General features: G+C 36.0%; 1 protein-coding gene across 1 annotated transcript in view; it reads left to right on the plus strand.

Moving 5' to 3' along the window:
• Positions 1-10,391, plus strand: part of LOC132715364 (large ribosomal subunit protein uL22m-like) — a 20,087-nt gene extending 9,696 nt beyond the window's left edge. The window contains exons 2-7 of the mRNA XM_060698354.1: positions 1,640-1,679; positions 3,375-3,561; positions 6,197-6,262; positions 6,506-6,583; positions 8,975-9,044; positions 10,124-10,391. Coding sequence (XP_060554337.1) covers positions 1,640-1,679; positions 3,375-3,561; positions 6,197-6,262; positions 6,506-6,583; positions 8,975-9,044; positions 10,124-10,344 — 662 coding nt within the window. The 3' untranslated portion in view covers positions 10,345-10,391. The remainder of the gene's footprint in view (positions 1-1,639; positions 1,680-3,374; positions 3,562-6,196; positions 6,263-6,505; positions 6,584-8,974; positions 9,045-10,123) is intronic.
• Positions 10,392-10,912: the final 521 nt, after the last annotated feature.

Below are 10,912 nucleotides of genomic sequence, written 5' to 3' on the forward strand. Positions count from 1 at the left end.
ATTTCCTGATATAAGATGCATTTGCGGTCATTTTGGTATATAACACAATTTGTTCTACTGTTATGAAAATTTCACTGAGATTCAGCACCAATTGTCACCGTACTAAAAAGCCTTTGGGTGAAAATTGGCCCCGCCCCAGGGGGTCATTGATTTTCCCTATATGCATATAGTAAAAACTTAAAAAATCTTCTTTTAAAGAACTCAAAGAGCTAGAGTTTAGATAGTAAGCATGAAACATCTTCTAGTGAATGTCTACAAAGTTTGTTCAAATAAAAGCCCTGGGGTCAAAATTGGCCCCGCCCGGGGGTCATTGATTTTCCTTATATGTGTATAGCAAAAACTTAAAAATCTTCTTTGAAAAAACCCAAAGAGCTAGAGCTTAGATATTTAGCATGAAACATCTTCAAGTAAGTGTCTACAAAGTTTGTTCAAATAAAAGCCCTGGGGTCAAAACTGGCCCCGCCCCAGGGGTGTCATTGTTTTTAACTATATGTGTATAGTAAAAACTTAAAAAATCTTCTTTGAAAAAACCCAATGAGCTAGAGCTTAGATGTTTAGCATGAAACATCTTCTTATGGCTGTCTACCAAGTTTGTTCAAATAAAAGCCCTTGGGTTAAAATTGGCCCTGACGGGGGGAGGGGGGAGCTATACATGTATACAGGTGAGCGACCTCAGGGCTATCGTGGCCCTCTTGTTTGTTTATTAAGCACATGGAATTTCAGGAATAAATAATCAGGGTGTTCACTAGCCATGAAATGCTTAGGGTCATTTTTACTAAGTTTTACAGACTACAAGGCCAAGTCACCATGATTTTAACAAAATTTGACCCTCCAGTTAAAAATCAGGCCTTTTGGAAAATTGAAGGGTCAAACGAACACCCTGAATAATCATAACAGCCGAAGAAGCTTGTTTCATAACTGCATGATCTGAGTGGAATAAATTAATAAATAGAACATTGAAAAAAAACTGCCAGTTAAGCAAAATCAATATGAACAAATTATAGCAATTGTGTAATTTTATTTTTAAATAGATAATTAAGGATTATGGACCCTAATGGTCACAGATAAGAATAAGTTTTTTCATATTCTTAAATCCTTTTTTTCTTACCTAGATAGTATAATACATTTATTTTTCAAATATTAGAAAATTTCACCATCAGATTTTTTTTATTATTAATTTTTTAATTGCTACATGCCATTTTTGAATTTTTGCTCAAATTTCAATCACCCTGGCATATTTACAGGAATTATTTTTGCATATAATTATATGAAAGATGTTTTTTGTAAAAATGATCTATGTCTTTGTTTTTAATTTGGACCTATACATTGTACAGAGTGACTGTATGTAACAAGTATTTATAGAATTGCAAAGGAGACCATGCAGTCTATGCATCCATTTTCAATAAGAATTTCTCAGCTTTTATTGTTAACTTGTAATTGGAAAAGTTGTGATTGGTCAATTTCCCATAATTTTGCAGTACAAATTTTTTTAAACCATAGTAGGTACTCCTCTTAACGTAAAGCTCACTTTATGAGTAGGCACTCTTCTAGTTTGATAATAATTATGTATGTCATAATAGTTTAAATGATGCATTTCTATTTATATAACATAATTATACAAAAATACTTTCTTTTTAAGGTATTGGTGCTGTGAAACAACTGGCACATACATTGATCAGGTATTTCTATTGTATATATTTATTTTGTGAAGTTAAAGCATCAAATTCATGCTGTTATCAACCTTACAATGTCTGTGTTTAAAACCATTTAAAAAATTGCAGTCTGCTCAATTTGTTGCGGTTAAAAGTCATAACATGACTTTATAATATTAATGTCATGTGATAAATCATGGAATCATTCCATTTCTTACAGATTTACATTAATAATTAAGCTTGTCCCAGACATATCCTGTTTGCTTTATCTTGATGTGTGTTTTTGTAATATTAGTCCACATGAATTGGCCACATATATGTTAGAACTAATACACATCTATCAGTGTCTTTGCTTTTATCCAAAAAACAGGGGAGATTTATAACATTTCTGCATCATCTAATCATGGTCTGCATCATCTAATCATGGTCTGCACCATCTGATCATGGTCTGCACCATCTGATCATGGTCTGCATTGTCTGATCATGGTCTGCACCGTCTGATCATGGTCTGCATCATCTAATCATGGTCTGCACATTCTGATCATGGTCTGCACCGTCTGATCATGGTTTGCACCGTCTGATCATGGTCTGCACCGTCCGGTCATGGTCTGCACCGTCTGATCATGGTCTGCACCGTCTGATCATGGTCTGTACTGTCTGATCATGGTCTGCACCGTCTGATCATGGTCTGCACAGTCTGATCATGGTCTGCACCATCTGATCATGGTCTGCACCATCTGATCATGGTCTGCATTGTCTGATCATGGTCTGCACCGTCCGGTCATGGGTCTGCACCATCTGATCATGGTCTGCACAGTCTGGTCATGGTCTGCACCATCTGATCATGGTCTGCACCGTCTGATCATGGTTTGCACCGTCTGATCATGGTCTGCACCATCCGGTCATGGTCTGTACCGTCTGATCATGGTCTGTACTGTCTGGTCATGGTCTGCACCGTCTGATCATGGTTTGCACCGTCTGATCATGGTCTGCACCATCTGATCATGGTCTGCTGCCATCTGATCATGGTCTGCATCATCTGATAATGGTCTGCACCATCTGATCATGGTCTGCACCGTCCGGTCATGGTCTGCACCGTCTGATCATGGTCTGTACTGTCTGGTCATGGTCTGCACCATCTGCTCATGGTCTGCACCATCTGATCATGGTCTGCACCATCTGATCATGGTCTGCACCATCTGATCATGGTCTGCTGCCATCTGATCATGGTCTGCATCATCTGATAATGGTCTGCACAATCTGATCATGGTCTGCACTGTTTGCTGTTCAGTCATATTTGAAATTTCCCTGAAAATAATGAGTGTTTTTTTTTAAGATGTTCATCTTAGTATGGATTGAGATTGAAAGTTTTTTTTGAAATAACATTTTACTGCAATTATTATACTAGTATTATACTAGCAAGTGATAACAGTTTGTAGTAAACAGAAAATGAAATACCCATAGCCTGTTGGAACTTCAGAATGTTATTTTAAAAAAAACGTGATTATTTTCCAAAGATATTACTAGATAATTTTTGATCAAGCAATCACATTCAAGTTTGACAGAAAGGAGAAAAAATGTTGGTGAAATTCTGGTACAAATATTCTAACTGAAAATGCTTTTGAGAGCCTAATCTCTTATAATAAATAAGTAATTTTGTCAGACCTAGGCCCTTAAATTTCTTATAACAATATTGGTATGTGATTATTTTCTCTATTCTAGATGCAACAGAGTGGCTACATGTATTGTTGTGCAGCATCGTAACTTTCATGTAACACCATGTAAGCAGGATAAGTTATATGACCCAGAGGATGCATTCGGAAGTAGGGTTTTCAAAAAGAAGGGCTGGTTATCTTATAATGATGTTGTTTATCCACCAACAAAGGAAGGAGAAGCTCCCAGACCAGCTGTAAGAAAATTACATTTCTTTTATTAGTCCCCTACCGGTTTACCGGAGGGGACTTTAGGTTTAACCTCCGTCCGTCTGTCCGTCTGTCCGTCCGTCTGTCCGTCAGTCCGTCCGTCCACAAAACTGGATCCTGCGATAACTTGAAAAGTACTGAAAATATTTTTATGAAACTTGGTATATGGATAGATGGCAGTATGGAGATTATGCACGTCTTTTTCTTTTCTTCTTATGTTGAAAATTCTGGTTGCTATGGCAACAAATAGGCTGAAAATATGGCAAATTTTACACATAAACTGGATCCAGTAATAACGCAAAAAGTACTGGAAATATTTTTATGAAACTTGACATATGGGTAGATGGCAGTCTTGGGATTATGCACTTCTTTTTCTTTTCTTCCTATTTTGAAAATTCTGGTTGCTATGGCAACAAATAGGCTGAAAATATGGCAAATTTTACACATAAACTGGATCCAGTGATAAAGCAAAAAGTACTGGAAATATTTTTATGAAACTTGACATATGGGTAGATGGCAGTTTTGAGATTATGCACGTCTTTTTCTTTCCTTCCTATGTTGAAAATTCTGGTTGCTATGGCAACAAATAGGCTGAAAATATGGCAAATTTTACACATAAAATGGATCCAGTGATAAAGCAAAAAGTACTGGAAATATTTTTATGAAACTTGACATATGGGTAGATGGCAGTCTTGGGATTATGCACGTCTTTTTCTTTTCTTCCTATGTTGAAAATTCTGGTTGCTATGGCAACAAATAGGCTGAAAATATGGCAAATTTTACACATAAACTGGATCCAGTGATAAAGCAAAAAGTACTGGAAATATTTTTATAAAACTTGACATATGGGTAGATAGCAGTCTTGAGATTATGCATGTCTTATCTGTTCTTCCTATTTTGAAAAAATATCAGTTGCCTTGGCAACAAATAGGCTTAAAACATGGCAAATATAACAATATTTGTGATTAGTCAAAAAGAGCTGAAAATTTTTATGAAATGCATCTTTAATTCAAGAGTCATCTCCTCTTTAAGAATTTTGCTTTAAAATGTTATATTTTGGTGACGGGGATGTTTCAAAAATTAACTTTAGAGTGTCCTTCAGTCCGTCTGTCTGTCTGTTCATAAAAACTGTTTCCTGTGATCACTTTTAAAGAACTTTTCCAACAAGTTTACTTAAAATAGAGAAAATTGAAACATTAGTGAATGGCCAATGGCCCTTCAGAATGTTGATGGGGTTCTAACCGGTAGGGGACTTATGGATTGCTTGCAATACTATGATAATTGCTTGTTTTTTTTTTTTTTAAATGTCAGGCATATCAGTAAGCTCTAAATAAATTGAGCATCCACTTTCTAACCAGAGAGTCATCATAGGCCAAGTGTTTAAAGTCTTTTTACCTTAAAAAATGCATGGAGGGACACCTAATGTCTTCCTTCACCAATTGTGCTTTACTGTGCTAGTGCGCTAAAGCACCCCCACCCCTCCCATCCCTTCATTGACATCATAGTGTGTAGAAGAAGATAATGCATTTTTTTCAGGCCACTGTATTACACACTCTTCTATTCCATTGATAGGTGGTTGCATAGGGTGCTTGGATTACAAATATCAGGTTTATGACAAAGATGTTAATATAATGGCAGATAAAAGGCACCTATCTAGGAACAGATAACTTTGAAACCTCTTATTACTATTAATAGCACTGGCTTGACTTTTGTATTAATTTTTAATGCTGGTTTGATCCAAAGGTGAGGCAAAATTTAATTTCTTCATGACAATTTGTTTCTCACCGCTGATTCCGAAATTATATGCGATAATCATAAGTAGTTTTGCTCACTTGTGCAAAAAATCGGTAATTACTTGTTAGTTGTCCAGGAAACACAGGTTTGGTAAGCCAATCACCAAGAAATGTCCAAAAATGTGTTACAATCAATGTTAAAACCATACAAAGAAATTGTGGAATGACAGTGTTTATTGATACTTTGGTCACGTAAGATGATTTCTCCATGCTCCTGAAAGACATTTTAGGTGTACTGCAGTTTTTTAAATAGGTAATGAAAGGAAGTTTAATCAAGTGCAGATATGTTTTCTAAATTTTGCACAAGTAAAATGAATTTGCAGGTAAAAGTTTGTTAAAGTTTGTCACAAAAATACATGTGTGTTTGAAATGTTTCATTACTCCCAGGTTTTCAGAATTTTGTCGTTACTGAAAGAGTGAAACAAATACAAAACTAATGTACATAGATAAGCACCTGTTTCACAATTCATAGAGGGTATTTGTTTGTTTTGCATGTAAGATTGAAATATTTTCACTGAGTGAACACCAGCTGCAATATTTTCACAGTTGCATAGCCACGATAGCTAGTGTTCATGAATGAAATATATTTAAATCTTATATAAAAAAACAACAAATTTTGCCATGTCATGTTGCGCATTCTCCATTATGACATCATGACGTCACATCATCAATCTTGAAATATAGGTCTGTTAAATTTCTCTAATTTTGTTACATTTTTATATCATCTGATATATTACAGTAAAACACTGGAAAGCATGAAATAAATATTATTGTTTGATGGCAATGGTTGAAATGGTAATGTCATTATATTTGGTGTACAATATTTCAGGAGATCTGTCATCAGAGAGACAGCATTATGATGAGTTCAAAGAATTTCTGGTACGCTGCTGTTCTGGTAAGTACATTTTACAAAGCCTGTTATCCTATTTGATTTGTCAGAGCTAAAATTTAAGATTTGAAAACTCAAAGAAAATGTGTAAAAATTGGAAATTCCAGATGAAAGTGTGATGCATGTATTATTTGAAAGAAAATGAAATTTACAAATAAATAAATTAAAATGACAATGTATTCTTTGTTGATGATATAGTATAAGTAGCAGAAAAAAAAGAAGCTGACATTGTAAAAATTTGTATTTTAGGTAAGAGGTCTGTCAATTGATGAGGCAATCAAACAGTGTGACTTCAACAAAAAAGCTGCTTCCAAAATTGTTAAGGAGGTACAGTATCTTTAAGTTATAAAACTTCTGTTAAAAAAGTTTTATAGGGCAAGAAACTTCTGCAGCCGAGTGGTCTTTTAAGCAAAACCTTCTCATAAATGTTCATGAACAAAAACTCTTTGGGTTTTGATCCTGTTGCTCTTATTATGAAGCCACCTAGGTGTAGAACTTTTGGTAATTCTTTTGTAAGAAAAACCTCTTGAAGTAGTGGTCATGGAAAACAGTTGAGTTTTGCTCTTGTAGGGTAAAAAATAATGTAGGTAAAGCTGTTGTATGAAATCAACTTGGGCAATTTTAGTTTGTATAATGTCCATATAAGAAAACGGCCATGGCGATGTTCTTGAACAAAACACTCTTGGCTATGCTGTTGTAAGTCAACACTTTAGGCAGTTTGTATCAAAACACCTTGAGTAATTTTGGTAATGGTCTTATAATTAAGCAAACTTGGCAATCTGGGAAAAGCTCTTGTAAGAACATCCCGGGACAAATTGCTCTTGTACAAAATAACTTTGTTAGGAAAAACAAAACTTGATGCAATGCATATTTAAAAAAGAAAAACTTGATGCAATGCATTTTTAAAAAAGAAATCACATGACAAAAGGAGAGATTCAGTCTGGACTATGCTGTTGGTCAGAAACAATGTGGGAGATGCTCTTGTAAGAAAAGACTAAGTTTTTATTGTTCCTTCATTTTTAGCTCACCTGTCACAAAGTGACAGGGTGAGCTTTTGTGATCGCTTTTCATCCGGCGTCCGTCCGTCCGTCGTCCGTCCGTCCGTAAACTTTTGCTTTAAATGACATCTCCTCATAAACCACTGAGCCAATTTCATCCAAACTTCACAGAAATGTTCCTTTGGTGGTCACCTTTGAAAATTGTTCAAAGAATTTAATTCCATGCAGAACTATGGTTGCCATGGCAACCGAAAGAAAAATCTTTAAATATCTTCTTTAAAAGAACCCAAGGAGCTAGAGCTAAGATATTTGGCATGAAACATCTTCTAGTGAGTGTCTACCAAGTTTGTTCAAATAAAAGCCCTGGGGTCAAAATTGGCCCCGCCCCGGGGGGTCATTAATTTTTCCCTATATGCATATAGTAAAAACTTAAAAAATCTTCTTTTAAAGAACCGTAAGAGCTAGAGCTTAGATATTTGGCATAAAACATCTTCTAGTGAATGTCTACCAAGTTTGTTCAAATAAAAGCCCTGGGGTCAAAATTGGCCCTGCCCCAGGGGGTCATTGATTTTCCCTATATGCATATAGTAAAAACTTAAAAAAAATTCTTTTAAAGAACCCAAAGAGCTAGAGCTAAGATATTAAGCATGAAACACCTTCTAGTGAGCTAGTGAGTGTCTACCAAGTTTGTTTAAATTAAAGCCCTGGGGTCAAAATTGGCCCTGCCCCGGGGGGTCATTGATTTTCCCTATATGCATATAGTAAAAACTTAAAAAATCTTCTTTTAAAGAACCATAAGAGCTAGAGCTTAGATATTTGGCATGAAACGCTTCTAGTGAATGTCTACCAAGTATGTTCAAATAAAAGCCCTGGGGTCAAAATTGATCCCGCCCCAGGGGGTCATAGATTTTCCCTATATGCATATAGTAAAAACTTAAAAAATCTTCTTTTACAGAACCCAAAGAGCTAGAGCTAAGATATTTAGCATGAAACATCTTCTAATGAGTGTCTACCAAGTTTGTTCAAATAAAAGCCCTGGGGTCAAAATTGGCCCCGCCCCCTGGGGTCATTGATTTTCCTTATATGCATATATTAAAAACTTAAAAAATCTTCTTTTAAAGAACTCAAAGAGCTAGAGCTAAGATATTTAGCATGAAACATGTTCTAATGGGTGTCTACCAAGTATGTTCAAATAAAAGCCCTGGGGTCAAAACTGGCCCCGCCCGGGGGGGGGGGAGTCATTGTTTTTCCTTATATGTGTATAGCAAAAACTTAAAATCTTCTTTGAAAAAACCCAAATAGCTAGAGTTTAGATATTAAGCATGAAACATCTTTAAGTAAATATGTACAAAGTTTGTTCAAATAAAAGCCCTCGGGTCAAAACTGGCCCTGCCCCAGGGGTGTCATTGTTTTATACTATATGTGTATAGTAAAAACTTTAAAAATCTTCTTTTAAAAAACCCAATGATCTAGAACTTAGATGTTTAGCATGAAACATCTTCTTATGGGTGTCTACCAAGTCTGTTCAAATAAACAAATAAAAGCCCTTGGGGTAAAAATTGACCCGGGGGTGGGGGGGGGCCTATATACAGGTGAGCGACCTCAGGGCCATCATGGCCCTCTTGTTAGTCATACTGTCACAATCAAACATATGCCAGTTATATTATATGAATGATGTATGTTAATTGTTATATCTCATCAATAAATGTTTATATTTCAGGTACTTTTAGAAGCTCAAGAAATGGCTGTAACTGATTTCAATGTAGAATTTAAATCCAACTTATGGATAGGTTATTACCTTTATTATATTTTGTTCCTTTTATTCAAGTAACCTTTTTGGCTCAATTTCTAACAATATACGGCTTATAACGCTTGAAAAATGGTTTCTGGACAATAACTAGAGTTAGAAATGAGATATTGCAATTAAACTTGGTGTATAGCAAGCTTGGTTGATAATGCATTTGGGCCCCTAGGGTCAAGGTCATTGTTACTAAAAATAGAAAATTTGTTTCTGGACAATAACTAGAGCTTGGAATGAGATATTATAATCAAACTTGGTGTATAACAACCTTATAAGATGACCTCAGTTGATATTGCATTTGGACCCCCTGGGGTTAAGGTCACTGTTACTAAAAATAGAAAAATGGAATGAAGTAAATTACCAGAACTGAGATGTTGTAAATGGTGGTAAGGTTGAACTCTCCAGCAAGTAGCTACATTGGCTACATTTTGTCTGCAAACAGCAACTATTTCAGCCCTTGTGACCTGAGAGACACATCTGTGCCAACTGCATATAGTTTGCCCTATTATAATTAGCAATTCTGTCAATACTGAAATTTTTACTTAAAAATGATAAATGGTTTAGTTCAGGCTGAAAGATAGAAGTCAAAATACTACTTTGTTTACATTTAGCTTCCTTTACGACACATAACTGCATGTCAATGGCTACTTCCTTCGGTTGATAAACATCTAACATGCTCTAAATCTACATTGTTTTATTGTATTCTAGGCTCATTCTTTACTTGTCAGACCATCAGGCTTTATATTATAAGCTGCTTTTGATCTATGATAATTTTAATGTTGTTACTTGACTTCAAACCACTTGCCTCTCATCACTGCGGGTTGGAATACTGACAGGGACTTTGGATTCTTACATGTGAGGAAGCTATCCAGTTAGCTTACAGAATGTCGGTGGTTCTACTAGGGTACCTGTTCGTGCCTGAAATGGTCTTCCTCCACCAGTCAAGCTGGAACGTCTCCATATGACCTATAATGTGTCATTGTAATGTCAAACCCAATTAAACAAACAAACAAATGTTGTTACTAGTTTAACACGTTGTATACTTATCTTTGGTGCATTATCTTTCAGCTGATTCATTCGTGGAAACGTTAACCCGGGAAAAGCTTGGAATGAGGCGTCGGGCGAGGGGTCAGCCATCTGTAATTACTCAGCCCGTCTCAACATACTGCGTGAGATTGCGGGAAGGACAACCACCTAAAGAATACTATGCCAAAGATCCCCCCGGAAACGTAAAATTAGAAGAATATATTAGGGAACAGAGAAAGCGAAGGATTATACATTCTTTGTGAATGATATTGTTTAATGTGTTCAGAGTTTAATAAAATTTTGTATGATTTCAGAATGTTGTTTATCTGTGTAACTACGTATGAATGCTGAATAGAGAGATTTATTGTACTCACTGTGGCGTGTGCCCCTCACCGCTGTGGGTTCGAATCTCAACAGGGACTTTGGATTCTTTCATGTGAGGAAGCTAACCAGATAGCTTACGGAACGTCGGTGGTTCTAATCAGGTGCCTGTTCGTGTCTGAAATAATGCACAGAGTCGGAAGGGCACCTGAGGTCTTCCTCCACCAGTAAAGCTGGAACGTCGCGATATGACCTATACTGTGTCGATGTGACATAAAACCCAAAACAAAGGCACATAATTTTAACATGGATATTGACAGAATTATTGCCTTTGAACTAAGAAAAGTCTACATTATCGAGGCTCTTGCTGTGCGAATCGTTATCAACAGCTCTTGTTTTAGACCTACATATAACATTTTAAAGCATAAACAAATAATGACTGCTTCCTGTGTGTTCTTACCAGAAATCCCACCATTGTGTATTAAGGATACAGGTATCCTGGTAGGATCC

The sequence above is a fragment of the Ruditapes philippinarum genome, unplaced genomic scaffold, assembly GCF_026571515.1.
Source record: "Ruditapes philippinarum isolate M1 unplaced genomic scaffold, ASM2657151v2 ctg365_1_1_1_1, whole genome shotgun sequence".
NCBI classification, from domain to species: Eukaryota; Metazoa; Mollusca; class Bivalvia; order Venerida; family Veneridae; genus Ruditapes; species Ruditapes philippinarum.